Source organism: Puma concolor, chromosome A3 (genome assembly GCF_028749965.1).
Source record: "Puma concolor isolate L17-30 chromosome A3, mPumCon1.1.hap2, whole genome shotgun sequence".
NCBI lineage: Eukaryota > Metazoa > Chordata > Mammalia > Carnivora > Felidae > Puma > Puma concolor.
In genome coordinates this window covers 35,921,441-35,942,957 of record NC_141669.1, presented here as the reverse complement: position 1 = coordinate 35,942,957, position 21,517 = coordinate 35,921,441, and the positions used below count along the sequence as shown (strand labels likewise).

Here is a 21,517-nt window from a genome sequence, read left to right as displayed (position 1 = left end):
CTACACGCTGTACATCAGATCCCCAGAACTTACTCATTTGATAACTGGAAGTTTATACCCTTTGACCAACATCCCTTCATTTCCCCTGTCCCTCAGCCCCGGCAACCACCAACCTACTCTCTGTACCTATAAATGTAGTTTCTTTTTTTTACATTCCACGTATAAGTGAGACCATACAGTATTTGTCTTTCTACGCCTAACTTATTTCACTTAGCACAATGTCCTCAAGGTCCAGCCATATTGTCACTGTAATTTTCATTCTTGTACGGTCCTTGTGTGATTGAGGAGTGAAGATTACTGGACTAGTAACATGGGTCTCCGGTGATTGTTCAGAAAAGCAGTTTGTATGGAGTGGTGGGGTAAACGCCCCCTAGGAGTAAGTTCATTCAGGGGAGACTAGGAAAGGAAGTAAAGACAGAGAGTTAAAGAAGAAGAGAAAAAAGAAATAGCTGGAGGGGATGGTAAGGTTCGAGGAAGTTTTGTTTTCTTGCTTTTTATTCAGTGGAAGAAATAGCAACAAGTTTAGGATATTTGTTTTGTTTTTATTTTTTGGCCCATAGGGGCCATTACCAGTCATGGTAATGTTCATGGGACATTACCAGTCTTGGCCCATTTAAATTTTTTTAATGTTTATTTATTTTTAATCTTTATTTTTGAGAGAGAGAGAGAGAGAGAGTGAGTGGGGAGGGGGCAGAGAGAGAGGGAGACAGAGAATTCGAAGCAGGCTGCAGGCTCTGAGCTGTCAGCATAGAACCTCACGGGGCTCAAACTCACGGGCTGCAAGATCATGACCTGAGCTGGTCAGACGCTTAACCGACTGAGCCACCCAGGCTCCCCAGTCTTGACCCATTTAAAACCCCTCTCAGTCAGTTAAGCATCTGCCGCCTGATCTCAGCTCAGGTCTTGATCTCAGGGTCATGAGCCCTGCTTTGGGGTCTGTACTGGGCATTGAGCTCTGCGCTGGGTGAGAAACCTCCTTTAAAAAAAGAGAACCCATCTTTCATTTTGCTATTTTTTTCCCTTTTATCACACGTCCTTCTCCTGTAGGCAGTTATCTAGTTTTTATTTAATATGTTTCTACTCTACATATAGGTCCCCTTTATTGGTGCCCAGTTCTACGAATTTTGACAAATGCATAATAATGTAACCACTACCACAATCAAGATATAGAACAAATCTATCCCCACAAAAAATTCTCTAAGGCTGCCTTTTTTTTTTTTGCATTCAATACGTCCCTTGCTCCATAGCCCCTAGTAGCCGCTGATGTATCGTCTTTCCCCGTGATTTCCATAATTCTGTCTTTTCCAGATGTCATACATTAACCAGACTCTCGAGTCTGGATTAGTTCACTTGCTAATGCACTCGAGGTTCATTCATGCTGCTGCGTATATCAATAGCTTGTTTACTTTTATTGCTGAGTGATATTCCACTGGGTGAATGTACCACAGATGATGTATCCACTCCCTGGTTGAAGGACATTTGGGCTATTTCCAGCTTTGGGTGACTGTCAATGAAGTTGCTCTAAACGTTTGCGTAAAAGTTATTGTGCTCTGTCTCTCTCTGTCTTTCAAAAATGAATAAACATATGGGGCGCCTGGGTGGCGCAGTCGGTTAAGCGTCCGACTTCAGCCAGGTCACGATCTCACGGTCCGTGAGTTCGAGCCCCGCGTCGGGCTCTGGGCTGATGGCTCAGAGCCTGGAGCCTGTTTCTGATTCTGTGTCTCCCTCTCTCTCTGCCCCTCCCCCATTCGTGCTCTGTCTCTCTCTGTCCCAAAAAATAAATAAACGTTGAAAAAAAAAAATAAAAAAAAAAAAAATGAATAAACATAAAAAAAAAAAGAGGCGTGGAGTAGTATTTCCTTGTGGTTTTAATTTGTATTTCCACAATCGCCAGTGGTGTTCGACACCTTTTTATGGGATTATTTGCCATCAGTATGTCCTCTATGGTGAAGTGTTTGACCAAGTCTTTGCCCACTTACCAACTTGAGTTGTTTTCTTACTGTTGAGTTTCGAGAGTTCTTCACATAATCTGGATATCCTTCATCAGATATATGCTTCGTAAATATTTCCTCCCAGTCTGGAGTTTACCTTTTTATTTCACAGTATCTCTTGTTGAGCAAAAGTTTTAGTTGTTATTAAAAAGTACAGTTTATCAACTTTTCTTTTATGGATCATGCTATTGGTGTCATGTCTAAGAACTCTTTGCCTAAATCCAGGCCATAAAGACTCCTAGTCTATGACTCACTTATTGGGTTTCTTAATAACTTTATTGGTTTTTCCTCCATGTTTATCTGGTTTTTTTCAATGATTTTTACTCTTATTTTTATTATATCCTTTCTTCTAATGACCTTGAGCTTAATTTGCTCTTCTTTTCCTGGATTCTGAAAAACTTAGATCTAGAAGTTTCTATCATTGACTTTACACCTATCTTCCTTTCTAATAAAGTAACATAAAACTATAACTTTCCCTCTAAACACGGACTTACCTGCATCCAGAAATTTTTGGTTTGCTGTATTTTCGTTATCATTCAGTGCAAAATATTTCAAAACTCACCTTGTGATTTTCCTTCTCTGACGTTTGAGTTCATTAGAAGTGTGTTGTTTAATTTCCAAGCGTTTGGGATTTTTTTTTATTGTTCTTGTTTTTTTCGGGGGATCTCGATTTAATACCATTGTGGTCAGAATTTTGCTTTTTATTCCAGTATCTGGTCTGTCTTAGTAACCACAGAATGTGCTCCTGAAAAGAATATGTATTCTACAGTGGTTGGGCAGAAGGTTCTATAAATATTAATTTGATCAAATTGGTTGAGAATGTCTTTCACGTCTTTTGTATGTTTACTTATGGTACCATTTACTGGAAAAGGGTGTTAAATACTTCAATTGAAATTGTGGTTTATCTGTATCGCCTTTTAGTTTTGAATGTTTTTGTTTCAGGTATTTTATTTATCTTTTTTTTTAATTTTTTTTTTCAACGTTTATTTATTTTTGGGACAGAGAGAGACAGAGCATGAACGGGGGAGGGGCAGAGAGAGAGGGAGACACAGAATCAGAAACAGGCTCCAGGCTCTGAGCCATCAGCCCAGAGCCTGACGCGGGGCTCGAACTCACGGACCGCGAGATCGTGACCTGGCTGAAGTCGGACGCTTAACCGACTGCGCCACCGAGGCGCCCCAATGTTTCAGGTATTTTAAAGTTGTTGCTAGGTATATGTATATATTTCATATTGCACTATCTTCTTGATGAATTAATCCTTATATCATTATAAAACGTTCCTCTTTGTCTCTAGTAGTACCCTTTGCCTTGAAGTCTACTTTGTCTGTCATTAATAGAGCCACACCAGGTTTCTTATTCCTTTCCACTCTTTTACTTTACATCTGTGGCTTTGATTTAAGGTATCCTTTTTGTAAGTAGCATATAGTCAGGTCTTGCTTTTTCATCCATTCTGAAATGCCTACCTCTTAGTTGAAGTAAGCAACCAATTTTTAACATCTATTTATGCTGCTGTGTGTCCCTTTAACGCACTGCATGGTTCGCCTTGCTGTGTGTGCATCCCCCATTTTGTACCCACCCGTCCTGCCTGTGATGCCTCCAACTCCCCGATCAAAGATACTATTGCCGTGAACATCAATGTACAGTCCCCTTAGCTCGCTGAGATTCTGTTTGGGATGTTTATTCAGAGTAGAATCACTGGCTTCCAAAATTTACTGATACTAAACTTGACAAAGGATTGCCAGATTCAATAGTATGTCCACATGGTGAAGGGGATGATCCAGAAGGGAGAGGAAAAAAAGATGATGGGTAAAGAGGAAACAGTGGGGAAACTTGCTGCAGTCACATGCTTGAGACAGTGAGAGGGTCTGGGACCTACTGTGCACGCGGAAGGGTTTGCCTTGGCCAGGAACCAGGACAGTGGTTCCCAGAGGAGGAGGGAAAGAGGATGTTTAGGCCAATACAAGTAGACCGGTAGATGTGGGGAGAAATTTTCTTCTGTGGCTTCTGTTTTCTCAGGGATGTAGGAAGCATCCTGAGAGTAAGGATGGGGCAGGAGGCACTGGGAATTTAAACAGACGGAAGGTATGAAATGGTTATCCTGGAGATCAGGCATGTGCATGGACCAAGGCAACAGCCTGATTGGTGGGCACCTTTGCAGGGCACGGTGGCCCTCAGTGGGAGCCAGCAGTACTCATGGGAGAGGCCCAGAATGGGGCAGCCCAGCACAGGGCTCAGGGTGCTCCCGTTAGCAGTATTCCATGTCTGGCACTGCACTAGGCTCTGCGGGCACAGGGTGGGCAGTTCAGGGAGGCTCGCAGCCCTTACCCTGCGGTGGGGACAAGCAAGCAGCTTATGAGATCGCCATGGGCTTACCATTTTGCTTTGCAGGATGCCAGGGGAGGCCAGGGATGCTGACAGTGCAGTGGGTGGGGATCTTGCTTTTCGTTTCGGTGAAAAGTTCTATAATTATGTGAGCATGCTGCTCAGCAAGGTGTAGGTGCTCAGTGCTGTTTTGTCCGTAGCTTTATTTTGTGTTGTAAGAGTGATGCACGCCACATGAAAGGATGTTAGAAAAATGTAAAAAAAAAAAATCATAAATAAAAAAGTAAAGATCACCTGAAATTTGCCTCCGCACCCCCCCCCCCCCAAAGGTAACCATGGTTAATTCACATTTTGATGTGTTATTATTAAAGGCTAGGTCTGGTCCCTGCCCTATGGGCCCTTGAGATCTGACCTCCTACCCAGGTGTGAATGACAGCCTCATACCAAATATAGCCAATGAGCAGCATGTTAGGCTAGATGGGCCAAGGGGGTGACCTCCCCATTCCTGGGGGGAAATCAGGGAGGGCAGCATGGAGGAGGTGGTCCAGGAATTGGGTCTTGAAGCCTGAAGGTCCTTTGAGCTTGTCTTGCTGTCTTTTTTTCCTCCCATCTCCCTTTGTTCAGTGTCTCTCTAGGATCAGACCAGTTCCTGCCCCCCCCCCCATCCCACATGTGGCTGAGAGGGTGGACATGCTCGAGGTGAGGCAAGTGGGGAGAGCTAACTCTATGTGAGGAGCAAAGCAGCAGGGCAGCCATGAGACACAACTCCTGAGAATGTCATTCCCCCATAGCCCCACCTTTTGTGCAGTGCACAGCCCGAGGAGCCATACCTGGTAGTCACGTAAGGAGAGTTCCTCCACCCCTACTTTAGCCCATGGCCTGGTGCCCACAATAGAGCAAGAGAAGGAGCAAGGGCACTTGTTCCACCCTCCGGGGTCTGTGTCTCCTTCCAGACAGCAGCGACAGTGAGCTGGAGCTATCTACAGTGCGCCACCAGCCAGAGGGACTGGACCAGCTGCAGGCACAGACCAAGTTCACCAAGAAGGAGCTACAGTCCCTCTACAGGGGCTTCAAGAACGTGAGTGCTCCCCATCCCCTTGGGAGAGGCCTGGACCCACCTAGCCCTCCTGGCCCAAGCTCCAGGCAGGAGAGACCCTGGCCCAGGGGCACCTTCTAAAAACTTCTCCAGGGCACAGCAAATACCCCAGGGGCCTTGATGGGTCTCTTGTTTTGTGGGAGAGCTGTCTGGGGGTGGGTCAAGTCCCAGAATCAGTATTCTGAAGGCATCATCTTCCATGCTGTGTGTCTCTGATGCTGGCAGAGGGGAGGAGCATAGGGAGGGACCAACTTGGCATGAAGGGACAACCCGCCACCCTCCCACTCACCCCCGCCTGCATCACCCTGCCCCACTGCCAGGCTTTTTCCAGCTCGGGCCTCAGTAGAGCTCAGCAGTATCTCAAACAGCAGGTATCCCCAGAGGGAGGGGCAAGGCCAGACCCTGTGGAGTTTGGGGGGGGGGGGCGCTAGGGATGGCTGAGGTCACTGAGGGGGTGGCTTCCTGCTGCAGGAGTGTCCCACGGGCCTGGTGGATGAAGACACCTTCAAACTCATTTACTCACAGTTCTTCCCTCAGGGAGGTGAGTCTGAGGCCAGTCCCCCTGGCTCTTCCCAACCGTCCCCGCCCGCCCCCCATGGCACCTCTACAAACAGTGGGTGTTACCTTTAAAGGGGAAGGGATCCTTGCCTCCACCCTTTGCCTGCAGCCTGGAGCTGCCTCTGTCCTCTTGGAAAGGTGGGGCACTCCAGCCCCGGAATGGCAACACACCCCAGCCCTTGCCCTTGCTCTCCCCAGATGCCACCACTTATGCACACTTCCTCTTCAACGCCTTCGACGCCGATGGGAATGGGGCCATCCGCTTTGAGGTAGGTCCCCGTTGCCCCCTCCCACACCCCCTGCCCCTCTAGCCCACAGTGGGGGCGGGGGATCTCCCTGCCCGGGTGCCACCCTCTCGGGCCTTTCAGTGGCCCAAACATGATCCTGGGTGTAAACGATCCAGTGTGTCAGCCAGAGAATGGGTGGACTGTGCCCGGTTGGCCCTGGGCCTCGCTGAAGTTAGGGACAGTCTGGCCACTCTATTCTCATTCAGCCTTTGTTTCCATTCCAGGGCTGCCAAGCCCAGGGAGCTTCTGAGGCACACGTGAATTTGCATTTGAAAAGGGGGCAAGGATTAACTCTGGGGTCCCTGCTAATAGTGGGGGTTGCAGGCGCCCAGCCCCAGAATCTATCCCTTGCCACAAAACAGGGGGAGCATCCAGCCTGAGCTAGCTTGGTGAGTGACACCTGCCCCCCGGGAGGGCCCTGCCGGGCTCTGTGGGGCGGGCAGAGACGTGGGCGGCACCTAGGCCGGCCACACGGGACCATTTGAGAGAGGCCCCGTCTGTGGAGCCCAGGCCCCAAAAATAGCTGCAGGCGAAAAGCTGAAACCTCTTTGGAGAGGAGAACCTTGCTGAGAGCTGGGCCTGATCGATAACCACCCTGCTCGGCTTCCAGGGCCAAGGGCAGCTGACAGGAAAGCAGAGGAACGAGCGGGCCGGGCTCAGAAAGCCCCTGGACGAGCCGGGGTGTAATAATAACCTGTCGGTAATGCTGCTCAGTTTATTTTTATGCCGCCAGCCAGCCGGCACGTTGACACAGGGGCAGACCGGGTGGGGTGGCCCAAGGCCACAGCCTTGCCCTGTGACCACAGGGGCCCCACCCTCTCCTGGCCACACTCTTGGGGCTAGTGCCTGTGTAAACCTACAGTGTCGTCATCTTTTTTATTTTAAAGGAATACCTGCACACAGTAAAAACCCCAGCATTACCAGGGCACGCAGGAGAAATTGATTGTCCTACCCTGTGACCAGTCTCTCGTGTATCCTTGAAGGGGCACCGAAGAGTTCTGGGAATAAAGTGTGAGAAGCACTCGTGTAATGGACCCAGCCAGGGCTCTGTGAGACAGTTTTTCTCATTCGGAAATCAGATGATCAAACAGCTCACCAGGGGCCCAGTGCGTGGTGGGGGCCAGGAAGGTCTCTGTCACCCTCCTGTGGTCTTTGCTCTCGCCCCCCTGAGGGAGGGGTCTGGTGGTCCCTTTAAGGTGGTAGGCAGGTGGGGTGTGCTGTCAGTGGCGGGGTTAGGGACACTGGTGCCGAAGCCCCTCTGCTAGGCACCTTCTCAAAAGGTCCTACATCTGTGGCATCCTCCCAGGCCTTCCGCCTGCTTCTCTGCCATGAAACCCTTTCCTCCGGTTTCATATGGGTGTGTTTGTTTATCTTAAGAACCTTCTTGACTGCAGTGTTCTGCTCTAGGAAAGCTTTTTCAGAAAGAGAGGAGGGCACTTATGTCCCCAGGGACCTTTCAATCAGCAGGCCCTAATCCTGGGTGCACCACGGGTTGGGATCCCCATGGCTGGAAGGACCTCAAGAGGTGGGGGTGACTCTTGACCCGCCCTTACTGCCTCAGACTGAATCTTTCAATGTGCCCTTAAAACAGAAAGTCAGGGGGCGCCTGGGTGGCTCGGTCGGTTGAGCATCCAACTCTTGGTTTCGGCTCAGGTCACGATCTCACAGTTTTGTGAGTTCAAGCCCCGCATCGGGCTCCATGCTGACAGTGCAGAGCCTGCTTGGGATTCTGTCTCTCTCTGTCTCTCTGTCTCTGTCTCTCTCTCTGCCCCCACTTGCACTCTCTCTCTCTCTCTCTCTCTCAAAATAAATGAATAAACTTAAAAAAAAATTAAGAGGGGCGCCTGGGTGGCTCAGTCGGTTAAGCGTCCAGCTTCGGCTCAGGTCGTGATCTCGCAGTTTGTGAGTTCGAGCCCTGCATCGGGCTCTGTGCAGACAGCTCAGCGCCTGCAGCCTGCTTCGGATTCTGTGTCTCCCTCTCTCTCTGCCCCTCCCCCACTCTTGCTCTGTCTCTCTGTCTCTCAAAAATAAATAAACATTAAAAACAAATTTTTTTTTAATTAAGAAAACAGAAAGTCAGGTCAGCTTATTGATAGTTACAATGATCCCAATCCTTTTTTTTTTTTTTCTATTTTTGAGAGACAAGACACATATTAATTAAAGGTGAACAAAACAGCACACAAGCAAACCTCATCTTCACCAAGCGGGAGCAGTGGTCCCGTGGCCCACCTCAGGGTCTGCCCGCTGCTCTGTTCCTCTTGGGTCCTCTGGGATTCGCCCACAGGGAGGCATTGGCCTCCCCAGCCCAGGCACGGGCCACATGTGTACATTGCGATGCATCACAACCCTCTGTGCCTTCTAGGGCCTTTTGTATTCGACCCACTCATTGTACCAGCACGCTGCTGCTCCTTTGGAGAGTTAGGCCCAGTTGTGTGTCTGGAGGAAGGTGCGGCTGCCTCTCCCTTACCTCCCCCTGCAGTAACCCACTCCCTGTGCTGTTCACTGGCCAAGCCACATGCGACTGCAGAGTTATAGTTACTAGCTTATGCCTGCAAACCTCTGCTTCCCCCCTCTGGCTGAGCCCCTCCTGTGTGCTCCACTGGATGCCGCTCATGTGCACCCAGGGGTGCCTTAGCCTGGAAACCGAGGCCTCTCTGTGTCACTGTGCCACTGCAGAGACCCTCAGCCTCCCTGTGCTCTGCCTCAGGGACAGCCGCAGAGCAGGGGCTGTGGACACGATGGACGTCATATGCCTCGGAGTTAAGATCAAGGAGTTACAGCTAGTGACAGTTCCACATGAGATTGTGCTGTGTGGGGCTGGAAATTAATAAACGTTTGCTTATTTATTTAGTGTGTGTGTGTGTGTGTGTGTGAGAGAGAGAGAGAGAGAGGGCGCAAACGGGAGAGGGACAGAGAGAGAAGGGGAGAGAGAATTCCAAGCAGACTCCGTGCTTTCAGCCCCGTGCGGGGCTCCATCACGAACCGTTGAGATCGTGACCTGAGCTGAGATCAAGATGTGGGATGCTTAACCGACCGAGCCACCGAGGCACCCTGGGGCTGGACGTTTGGAACTGCCAAGTACTCCAACGTGTGCTGGCGGGACAGGAGGGCGTCTGTGTGCTAGGGAGGATGGATGGTCTCCCAGAGGACATTGCCACACATCTCCCTCCTGGTACCGTCACCACTGTTCTCATACCCACACTCTTAGGGACATGGAACGGAGGCGTTCCTCGGTTGTGGCTGACCGTGAGGGCTTGTACACGGCAGACCTGGGTGTGTGCAGACAAGACAGGGGGATGGTGTTGCCAGCACCCTCCGGCGGCCCGCACTAGAACGGGCCATTCCCTGCTGCCTCCGGTCGGACTGCACGCCCTTGCCTCCCACCGGGAAAGCCCGTCAGACCCCAGTGACGTGATTTCAGGGACGCTTCAACTCCTCATTAAATCATGCCCGAGCTTCAGTGATTATTCCCCACACTTGGGCACGTAAGAACTATCACCTTTCTCCTTTAACGTTTTCAATTTCTTCACTTATACACACCAGGCTTTAAGAGTCCAGTAGATTTACAGGATGTGCTCTGGAAAACCAGCTGTTAACCACCCACCCACACACCTGCGGAGGCAACCCCCTTCTGCTGCTTTAGGGGATTTGCACCATTCGTCTCCATGTGTCCGCATAGTACGCTTGTTGTTGCTTCCTGGCTGCCCGGTTAAAATTTTGTTATTATTATTGGTTTTTTTTTTTTTTTTTAATTTTTTTTTTCAACGTTTATTTATTTTTGGGACAGAGAGAGACAGAGCATGAACGGGGGAGGGGCAGAGAGAGAGGGAGACACAGAATCGGAAACAGGCTCCAGGCTCTGAGCCATCAGCCCAGAGCCTGACGCGGGGCTCGAACTCACGGACCGCGAGATCGTGACCTGGCTGAAGTCAGATGCTTAACCGACTGCGCCACCCAGGCGCCCCTATTATTATTGGTTTTTGAGAGAGAGAGCACAAGTGGGGCAGGGGCAGAGAGAAGGATACACAGAATCCTTCTGCAAGGACTGGAACCAGGCTCCAAGCTCCGGGCTGTCAGCACAGAGCCCGGCATAGGGCTCAAACCCACAAACTGTGAGATCAAGACCTGAGCCAAAGTCGGAAGCTTAACCGACTGAGCCACCCAGGCGCCCCACTGGCTGCCCAGTTTTAGACCACCCGCTCTCTGCTGTGGGGATGAGAGCTGGGTCTCCCATACGCGTACACCTTTCCCATCCCCTGGCTTTCCAGACTGCTAGGATTCAGGTGGGACAAGGACCGTGGTTTTACTCTGATGACGTGAATTTGATGCCCCGCTCAGCCTTCTGGTGAGCGGATTATGTTTTTCTTTTCCGCGCATTCTTATTTTGCCTCCAGTTAACAGTGGTCCTGGTTTTTCAGTTGCCCGGGGTCTGTGACCTCGTCATGAATTCACCTCCAGGCCTTTCTCCAGTCTCGGAACGAACGAACGAGCGAATGAACTAACGGGCATCTCCCTGAGGACGCTCCTCAGCCTCCGACTGGCTCCACCTCCTCCCCTTTCCCCCGGGTGGGTCTCCTGGTTCTGGAATTCTTCATCTCCCTCGTCCTTGCTTTATTCTGTCTTTTCAGGGGCACAGCTTCCAGCAGCTTCCTATGAAAGAGTATGTGGGAGATAACTTTGGAGCCTGTGGATGTCTGGAAACATCTTCGTTCTATTCTCCCTCTTGCTCGGTACATTGTGTGGGAGCAAAGCTACGGTGGGAAGCTGTCCTCCTTCCCAGCGGTGGTGGCCTCACTTCTTGCAAAACCTGCCCAGTCCTGACCCTGTGTACAGGACCTGCTTTTGTGTTGTCCATTTGGTTCTGTTTTTCTCTCTGGAAGCTTGTAGGATCCTCTTTTTTGCGCCTGGTTTACTGAAATGCCATCATGACCTGTGCCCACAGGCAACACTGTGGGCTGTTTCCATGCACACGTGTTTCCACGTGCTTGGCCTCGGCAGGACCTGGACGCTCCCCGGTCTTCCATCCTGGGGGGTCCTTCGTCTTCTCTAACCTGCTTTCCTCCATTTCCTCGGTTCTCCTGGGAGCCCCTGGTGCTTGGGCATTGTGTGCTCTATAGGAGACCTCTCATTGTCCTCTTTTCTGTTTTCCAGCTCTTTTGCCTTTTCACACGACTTTATGGAAGATTCCACTTGCTCTCCCAAACCCTCTTCTGAGTCTGTCATTTTGCTTTTGTATTTTTAATACCCAGGAGCTCTTTCTCGTTGTCAATTATTCCCTTTTTGTAGCATCCTATTCTTATTTTAGGGATGCCAGATTTCCAACCTTCACTTCTGGTCATTTTTGTTACGTCTTTTTTCCTCCTGGAATAATTTTTCTTTCTTCCAGATTGCTTTCCTCTCTTTCCCTTAGTCTCTCTTTCTCGTGGTACAGGCCTCTTCAGATCCAGAAGATCTTATGTTTGAGTGGTAACCAAAACCCTTGGTTCACGGCCTGCCCTGCCCCTGCTCCCCCCCCCCGCCCCCAATCTGCCGTTCTCCACTTCCTGTTCCGGGACAGCCCTTCTCTGCTGCCTTCTTTCAGAATAACCTGGGAGGACCCTGTGGGGCAGAGAAGGCTCAACCTGCAAGCCTTCCGGGAAATGGAAGGGAGGGTTTGCTTTTCCACCAACTGCTAAGAGCAGTTGGAGTTTTCACACAGAAGCCACTGGAACATTTATGTCTTATAACATTGTAATAAATTCTCTGTCACACCTCAGAGGTGATTCCAACACACAGGTATGTCATGACCCCAAAACTGAGCACTATTGGTTTAGCTTTTAAGCCATGAGTTTTCAAGCACCTTGACATGCAGATCCTTGGTAAACTAAAAGTAGAACATTCTCCTTTATTAAAAGAGCACCCAAGGTCTTCTCTTTCAGTAGCCGTGCATTAAATGGGTCTAAGACACCATGTATTTGAATATCTTTATTTGAGAAGATAAGCACCAGCCACCATGCCATTCCCACCACATGCACACACACACACACACACACACACACACACACACATACATGCACACACTCACAAGGTGTTGACCTAATGGACATCATCAGCCTGCTCTGTAATGAAGGCTCCTCACCTATAGAGGTGTGAAGGCACACAGCAAACCGGAAGTAAAATCTGGGCATCGGACTTCTCACCCTCCCCTCCCTCCACAGGACTTTGTGGTCGGCCTCTCCATCCTGCTGCGAGGAACAGTTCATGAGAAGCTCAAGTGGGCCTTTAACCTCTACGACATTAATAAGGATGGCTACATCACCAAAGAGGTACAGGGCGGTCGAGGGTGGTGGCCGTCTGCCCCTCTTCCTCTCTACTGCTCCACACTCCCAGCCTCTTTCCTCCACTCTCCTGCCACCCTGACTGTCCTGTCTCCCTTTCCTGTCCAGAGACACGGCTCTCAGCTCAATCCTGGAGGGGACAGCAGCCAGGGGGCTCTCCTCCTCTCCCAGGCTCTTGGTCCTGGACATCGGGGTGCAGGGGATTGTGGAGCTGGTGTGCCCCTCACCGGTTCAACCAGTATTCTCAGATCATTCTCTCTCACAGGGAGGTCCTGAGGGAGACACAACTGGAGAAGCTAGGGACAGGGGGAGGAGGAGTGGGCCTCAGCTCCCCCCAGTCAAGGGGGCAGTGTGGACCCTTAAGGCAGGTGGGGGACCTCACCACACAGGTCTACAGTCAGGTTTTGTTTTGCCCAAACATTTTTTTTTGTATATGAAATCGTCGCTACAATTTCAAATTCTGGAGACGACACACCAAAATCTATCTCCAACTTCTGGAGAATCAGAGGCCTGCACTGAATAGACTAGATGGGGGTGAGCTCATCTGTCTCCAGCTTGAACACCCCGCCTGCTCACTCACTGCTGCTCTGGCAGTGCCTTCACCCTTTGGGGCAGCCCCTCTCCTGGGGCCCTGGTACCCCCCTACATCCTCGCAGCCAGGCTCATGCCTGGCCCTCTGGTCCTGCTCCAGGAGATGCTGGCCATCATGAAGTCCATCTATGACATGATGGGCCGCCACACCTATCCGATCCTGAGGGAGGACGCGCCTCTGGAGCACGTGGAGAGGTTCTTCCAGGTGAGTGCTCCAGCCCTGGGCCGGGAGGGGCAGGGCAGCCAGGGGAGGGAGGGGGCTCCTCCTCATAGGACAACCCTGAGCAAGCCACTCCCCTCTCTGAGCCCCACTCCCCCCACAAGGAGGTTAAACCGGCACCCCCCACCTGGCTGGTTGTCAGGATCCCCCACTCCCTGAGCCCCTGAACCTCATCACAGGGCAAGCCAGGGCTTGTAGATTCCAGGGCAACTGACATACCAGGCCAGTGTTCCGGTGCCTTCCAAGAGCTCTCCCAGCTCCTCCAGAGAAACTCCATAAGAGGAGTGGGGTTGTGGTGCCTTTGTTCTGTGTCCATGGGGACTAAAGGGGCTGAAGCTTCCACCTCCCGTTGGCCGGTGGCCCCTCCTGTGCCTCAGTTGCTCCATCTGCCCTGGCTGCCTGTCAGGGAGGTGAGGGGGTCAGAGGAGCATGGGGATGCGTTCTGGGAAGTGTAAGCCCAAGAAAGCTTCTAGGAAGTGGCTGGGTGTGGGGAACAGACTGGGGAGATGCCAGAGAGGTCAGCTGTGCCACGGAAGTAGCTAGGGAGGGCACTTTATGTGGCCTGGATCCAGGGTAGGAGATAGATGGGACAGGCCGGGATGGAGGCGACCCACAGACTCACTGAGGGCGTGGCTTGAATTACAGAAAATGGACCGGAATAAGGATGGGGTGGTGACCATTGATGAGTTCCTGGAGACCTGTCAGAAGGTAGGTGGCATCCGGAGCTAAGGACACCCAGGGTCCTGCCCCTGCCAGTCCCCGAGCTCCTCCCGACCTCCAAACTCCATGTTCACACTTTTGTCTGGGCCCCATCCCTTTGCCACCTGCTCCATGCCAGCCTACAACCCACAGCCCGTGGCCTCAGCATCCCTTGGACGGCCTTATAGTGCCTCACACCAGAGGGGACAGACGTGGGGCAACAGGAGGATGATTGGGCCGTTGGCCCTCCGGACAGGGTCACGCAGTGAGAGAGGTGCCTGGAGCCTCCCCCCAGCGTTGCAGGTGACCTTCATCTGCAGAGCAGCCTTGTGCGTGAGTGGGAGCGTGGCATGTGCCTCCACCGGCCTCAGCCATCTGCGTCGCTCCCAGAGTGGCCTCTCAGGTGCCCCTGGCCTCCATCTGAGTAGAGCTAGGGGACTTTGTCCGTCAGTGAGACAGCAGCCCCCAGATGGGCTTGCAGTCAGGCCGTGGGGCTGAAGACAGGCTATGACTCACCAGCCGCCCCTTCACCCAGTGAGACAGACAGAGTGGTCGCCGCAGGGTTCCGAGTCCCCGGCAAGAACCTGCTCAAGGTAGGACCAGTTTGGGCACTGTCCCGGCCTGCCCACCCAGGGTCTGACCAGGTCTCTCATCCTTCTCTCTCCACACAGGATGAGAACATCATGAGCTCCATGCAGCTATTTGAGAACGTCATCTAGGACATGTCGGTGGGGAGGGGTACTCGAGTGGCCATTGCCACCTCTGCCCCCAAAGACACCTCAATCCTGCCAGGAGCAGCCTCCATGAGAAACTTTTTTCTAATATATTTGAAAAAGTGAACAGTTTGCTCTGGACACACGCATAAACACACACACACGCACACACACACACACAGCCCATTCCTCTGGGCTGGTGGGGGGTGGGCAGAGGTCAGGGCGGGGCTGAGTCTGGCTGGGAGCTGGATCCAGGTGATGAGAACCACATACCCCGGCCAGTCCCTGTCCCAGGCCAGCGGGGTGGGGCTGCCTCTGGACTGGGCACTGAAAGAGCAGTGTCTGCAGGCTGCTGGCCATGGGGTGCTGCCAGGGAAGTGCTCAAGATCCCCTACAGAGGAGGCTCCAGTCTCCAAAGGCCCTTCTGGTATGAGCCCCCTCACCCCTCCCTCCTACCACCCTTCTTTCCCACCATACATGGGCCAGGCTCCGGGGGCTACTCTGGCCTTCCTGTCCCCCGGCCACTCTCTGCCCACTGACTACACTCCCAGAATGCCTGTCCCCACAGGACGCTTGAAGGGGCAGCAGGATCAAGGGAGGGGGGATTAGGAAAGAGGTGGTGATGGAGACAGCCTGCTGTTGCCTCGAAACGCTGCCCTGGGGTCCCAGATGCCTGCCACTCCACTGAGCTGGGCAAGCTCCAGGGATAAGGGGCCCATGGACTCTCTTCTGTCCGTCCTGGGAAGGGGGATATTCAAGCTCGGGGGTTGGGCTTCTCGGTGGAGAATCGGAGGGGAACTGTCTGCCGAGTCCACTGAAATGGAAGAAGCTTTCCCTTGCCCCAGTCCTAGCTCAGTCGGAATGAAGTGGGTAGGGCTGCCCATTCGCCTCAAGCACTAGAGTGTTCAACCCCAAGGTCTTAATAGGTCCTGAGAAGAGGTCACAAAGATCAGGGACTGGGAGCCAAGGAGCCCAGGTGGCAGAACAGGCCTGAGAAGGGGCTTCTCCCTCCTTTCCTGTCAGCCTCTGTCTCCCTTGGCCCCCAGCTTGGATGAGCATCCCCACTACCACTTCCTGGTTAGGGTCCTGAAGCAGTGTGGCCACGCCTCCATACACAGGCTCACGCAGCCCCCTACAAAAAGCACAAGCACCCAGAGTGGCTCAGGTTGCAGCCCACAAGGGGAGCCAGGGACACTCTGCTTTTCCAAGATCAGGCCCTGCTAGTGAGCTGAGGCCTGGGCTGCAGTGGCCCCAGTACAGGCAGCCCTGGGGAAGAAGCATGGGGGTCAGTTCTGTGCCTCAGAGCAGTGGGGGCTCAAAGCCCATCCCCAGCCCAGCCCACCAACATTCAAAAGCACAAACCCCAGGGACTCTCCTTGACTGGGTTCTGCTCTGGGGATGGAGGCTGATGTCAGCCTGAAGACAGAGCCAGGAATGATGGCTGAGGGGCCTGAGGCTGAATCGTAGGCCAACAGAAACCTCCAGGAGAGAGAGATTAGCTGCTCCCACCCATCCAGGGCTCCCCAAGAAGGCACCCAGTTCCAGGTAGCATGGGCCTTTCCGAGGAACATTCCCATACAATACATTCCACCGGCTGCCATCCCGTCTCTGCTCAGGCCTGGCCCTAGGGTGAGCAGGGCCCTCAAAGGAAAGGTGGGATGGTGGAGGCTGTGGAGACTGGCCTGATTTGGCCGCGGGCACCCCTTGGCACCCACACACAGGTGGTCCTCTCCCTCGGAGTTGCACTGACACCCCGTCTCCAGTTTGACTCGGGGGTCTTTCTTCCCTCCTCCAGGAGGGCATCAGCTTTCCCTGGCTCAGGGAGCTTCTCCCTCTCCATCCACCGCCAGCCCAGCCCTCCCAGCCGGTGTAGCTGTGCTTCTAAGGGGCTAAGGCCATAGGAAAGGGTCACCACCGTGCCCCTGCCCCTCTTGGCCTTGGGCCAGACTGGCTGCACATCCAACCAAGAGGGGTCTGTCTCCCACGCTGGGATGCGGACTGGCCGCATGTCTGCATGGCAGAAGTGTCTCCCTTGGGCGCAGCCTGGGAGGGTGGTTCCTGTTCTCAGCGCCCACAAATATTCAGTCCTGTATATTTTAATAAAATAAACTTGACAAAGAAGAGGGACTCTTGTTGGCTTTATCCCAACTCTGAATTTCAGTACAGCCCTTCCCATCCCTGCTGCTATTAGCCATGGCTCCTGCCCAGTGCTGTGCTGGTAAATGTCTTTTGCATTCCCCGAATTGTAGCATTTGCCAATTTCCACGCTCGCTGGATTTCAGGCTCTCACTGTGGTATCACTGAAGGCGGAGTCGGGAAGAAAGAGAGGCCCACAGTTGGGAAGCCTTTACGAGAAGCTCCAGTCCTGCAACCTATGCAGAGCCAGTGGGGCAGGGTGACTTCTTGAGGTGCTACTTGTATTTCATTCCCAGACCATTTTTCTTTTCCAGTTCCAGGAAGTCATTTCTGCCGTGTCCCCTTGGCCGGAGGGTGCAGGTCACAGGGCAGAAGTAGAATCTATCTGAAGGCATCTTCCTTTCCTGGTTTTATTTTCAAAAGTGTAAACTCTGGATTATGCCAGGGGAGGGGCAAGAAGTGAGAACCTGACAGGGAAGAGATGAAGGGGTTTCCCCCACTCAAGGATGGGGAGGAAGGAGGTTCTGGGGTCGTCTGCTTCAACGACCAGACCCCAGGCCACGTGACATCACCTCCACAGTGAACACAGACCCACGCCTCCATGAGTCATCAGGTTTGGCCGGTGGGCATCTCAACAATAGTTGGGAGGAGAGACGACAGGAACCCACTTTTACCATCACACACACCAAAGGCTCCACTCCGCCTGAGCTCCAGGGCCTTGGCACAATCCAGGTAAGGAAGCCCTGACCTTGCTGTCTAGGATGGGATGTCCTGCATTTGCCATCGGCTGACCTCCATGCTGAGCACGTTCACTCTGGTCACAGCCTAAAGAGCACAGGTGGGGAAGCTGGGCTAAAAGATGTTAGGTCCTCCCAGCTATTAAAAACGGGGCCAAGAAGTGGCTGTAAGCTGGGTGTAAGCACTGAATCACCTACTTCGTGACGGGCTACAGAGCTCAGAGTCAGGAAAGTCCACCATCCATCCATCTATCTCCATCCATCCATTTCTACATCTGTTTTCCACTCATTGACTCAGTACCTTCCTCACCTGGACACCCAGTGCAGAGATGGTGACCAGGCTATGCCCCCTGTGTGGCTGGGTGGCAGTGAGGGGTTCAGAAGGAGCCCTGAGTTCAGGGACAGGAGACCTTAGTCGTGACCTGGGCCTGAACTTGGGACAAGTCCCATTCTCTCTCTCTCTCCCTCTCTCTCTTTCTGTCTCTCTGGGTCTTGATGTAGAAGACAAGGAGGGAACACTTTCCAACTCATTTTAAAGACTGGTATTACCAGGATTTTTAAAAAAATCAATCATAGGATAAGAAAAAAAATTACAGGACATTCTCAACTATGAAACAAAGATGTAAGAAATATCAGTAAACTCCTTTCAACAATGTTATATTAGATGTACATGATATATGCAATATATCATGACAGAGAGGGGTTTACCCCCCAGAAGTGCAAGGTTTAACACTTAAAAATATAGGCTTTTCAGTTTCCAATAACATGGAGTATCTGGGTATCTGGATTATTCCTTCCACCTAAAACAACTAAAAATCTAGAATAAAAGAATTTGTTAGAAGCATCATTGAACGCCCAAATGGTAAAGCATTCTTGGACCAGGAACTGAGTGGATGTGGAAATTCAAGATGTAAGCAGAGCCCTGAAAGGATTTTTTTGAAACAGGTGAGATTGGCTGTGCTTCCGTTTCACATCCTGCCAAAGCCCAAGGAATAAGAGATAAAGCCCAGGATCCACCCAGGTGAGGAGTCTATCAAGAAATCCTTCCTCCCTAAAACTGGACCACCAGTTACACCCTTGGAGATAATGAAGGTGAAATAGAAGAAAACCCAGCCGTTCCCACATTCTCCCAGGAGACCGCAAGAAAAGTTGACTACCTCAAGCCCTCGATAAAACAGTAGGAAAACTCACCCCTAAAATTAGGAATCATGAGCTAAACCCCATGTGAATTTGCAGCCCAAATTCACACAGAAAATATGATTGGGAATTTAATTTGTAGTGATCCTTGTACAGTTAAGGAAAATGAACAGATTTCAGTCAACAATGACTAAGTATTCAAAGAAACAAGGCACCGTAATTGATATTTAGCAGAAACAACAGGTTGCATCAACAGACCCAGAGGGCTTCAGATAATGGAATTACCAGACACAACTATAAAATGACTCTATTTAATATGTTTATAGAAATAAAAAGCAGGGGCACCTGGTGGCTCAGTCGGTTAAGCCTCCGACTTCGGCTCAGGTCAGTATCTCATGGCTTGTGAGTTCGAGCCCCATGTCGGGCTCTGTGCTGATAGCTCAGAGCCTGGAGCCTGCTTTCGATTCTGTGTCTCCTTTTCTCTGCTCCTTCCACGCTCATGTTCTGTTTCTCTGTCTCTCAAAAATAAATAAACATTAAAAAAATTTTTTTTAAGAAATAAAAGGCATACTTGAAAAGGCATATAGAAAATACACTATACTGAATGCCTAAGCATATGTGAAAAAATAAGTAAAACTTCTGGGAAAAAAAATACACATATATATCACATTTAAAACTCAAGGAATGGGTTTAACAGTAAATCAGGCCCAGCTGACAAAAGAATCAGTGACTTGGAATTCTAAATCTAAAGAAATTATTCAAATTGTAACTCAGAGAAACGAAAAAATAGAAACTATGATACAGGTAAATAAACAGAAGATAGAGTGAGAAAATAAACCTTAAATCTCAATGGGGTCCCTAAAGAAAAAAAAAATGGAAACAGCCGGGAAGTTCTAGACTTGACCAACACTATTTTAGTCATGGTTCTTCTGGTGGAAGAGGATTGGCTCACACGACCATGGGGACTGGCAAGTCTGAAATATGCAGGGCAGGGTGGCAGGCTGGAAACTCAGGCAAGAATTGAAGTCCAGAGTTTGCAATCTTGAGTCCAAGATTCATAGGGCAGGGCAGCAGAGCAGAACCTGGGGCAAAATTTCTGTGGTAGTCTTGAGGTAGATTCCTTCTTCTTCCAGGAAACCTAAGTTTTGGCTCCTAACGCCTTCAACTGACTGAATAGGCCCACCCACATTCTGGTGGGTAACCTGCTTTACTTAAAGTCTCCTGATTGTAAATAGCGAGCACATCACAAGATACCTTCACAGAGACATTTAGATTAGCGTTAGGCCCCATAGCTTAGCCGAGTTGACACAGAAGATTAACCATTACAGAAACAAATACACTGATTTAAGAAATTCAAACAAGTCCCAAGCAGGCTAAATGAAGGAAACTGTCACCTAAGACAAATGATAGTGAAACTGCAGAACACCAAAGACAAAGATCACCGAGCCAGACAGACAGGAAAGAGTGACAGACTGACAAATGACATCTCATCGGTAACGATGATGCTAAAAGACAGTGGAATATCTTCAATGTGTTCAAAATAACTGCCCACCTGGAATTTTAGACTGGGCAACATAAAAATGTTTTCAGACAAACACAACTTTGCCATCAACAGACACTTGAGAAAATCCTGAGAGATTTACTTCACCTCCCCCAGCTACAAAGTCCGCGGTACGAAAGCATGAAGAACACAGACAGCAGTAAATATTCAGCCCGGTTCCCTGTTCCGGGCACTGCCTCTGTGAAACTTCCCTGGTGCGTGCAGTGTCCTTCTGCTACCAAGCCTCTTTCCCCACACTCTCACGGGCCCCAGGGGTACCAATTGGTCTGAAGACCACCCTTCCTGCAGGATGTGGCCTTTCACATACTAAGCCATCAGCAGCTTATGGATTAGCTGCCCTGGGAAAGGTGTCAGGGCTGGTCCAGTCAGCTGTGTGGGCCAGGATGAAGTGACTGGCCACCCAGTAATCAGAAGTCTGGACTAGAAGGGCTGCCCAAGGTGGAGGGGGTGGTAGGGATTGAGGGAGGCTTCTTATCTAAATCTCCTCCTCCCCTCTACCCTGCCCCAAGATAGAGAAGATACCTCTAAGGCCCTGTGACATTTAGGGCACAGGGCCCATGCTTCAGTTCCGGAACTTTCTGTTTCATCCCAAGCACATCAGTTTACCTTGCTGATCCTCCGTTTCCACGCTGTAAATGAACAGAAAAACAATCCTCTGATGGAATTGTTACAATGATTAAATATCAATATTTACTAGCCTCTTGATAAATATGCACATCTTTTCTTCTTACCCCACAGAAGTTTTCATGTATTTTTTTCCCCTTCTATATAAGGGTGACTCATACCAGTAAGTCACCAGAGAAAGGACAGATGTTTCAAAAGGAGTTTCCAGGTATTGGAATGAATTGGAAATAAATCAATCTGTTATGGTTCCCAGTTTCCCTGGAAACCCCAAAGCCTATTTGGGGACCAGTTGGCTAACGGGGAGCAATCTGTACCAGTGAGGCCATATTGGGTAACCCATAGTCCACATGCCCCACCCTTCTGCCACCACTCACTTCGTGGCCAGGTTGACCGATCTCGCTCGCTCTTCCTCTCCCTCTCCTCTCTCTCTCTCTCTCTTCCTCTCGAGAGACATGATACATGGCCCCAGACACGAGACATGGCCCAGAGCAAGTGCAGAAGTTCCTGTGGCCTGGCTTGTCTCATTCC

At 50.9% G+C, this 21,517-nt stretch overlaps 1 protein-coding gene across 3 annotated transcripts in view; it reads left to right on the top strand.

Annotated features, from left to right (window-relative positions):
* KCNIP3 (potassium voltage-gated channel interacting protein 3) overlaps nucleotides 1-16,915 on the top strand; it is an 85,934-nt gene extending 69,019 nt beyond the window's left edge. For 2 of the 3 annotated variants that reach the window (XM_086700505.1, XM_086700507.1), the window contains 7 exons: nucleotides 5,267-5,391; nucleotides 5,881-5,950; nucleotides 6,166-6,236; nucleotides 12,452-12,559; nucleotides 13,263-13,367; nucleotides 14,028-14,090; nucleotides 14,753-16,915. In XM_086700505.1, coding sequence (XP_086556631.1) covers nucleotides 5,267-5,391; nucleotides 5,881-5,950; nucleotides 6,166-6,236; nucleotides 12,452-12,559; nucleotides 13,263-13,367; nucleotides 14,028-14,090; nucleotides 14,753-14,800 — 590 coding nt within the window. In that variant the 3' untranslated portion in view covers nucleotides 14,801-16,915. The other variant, XM_086700506.1, reaches the window with a different exon arrangement.
* Nucleotides 16,916-21,517: the final 4,602 nt, after the last annotated feature.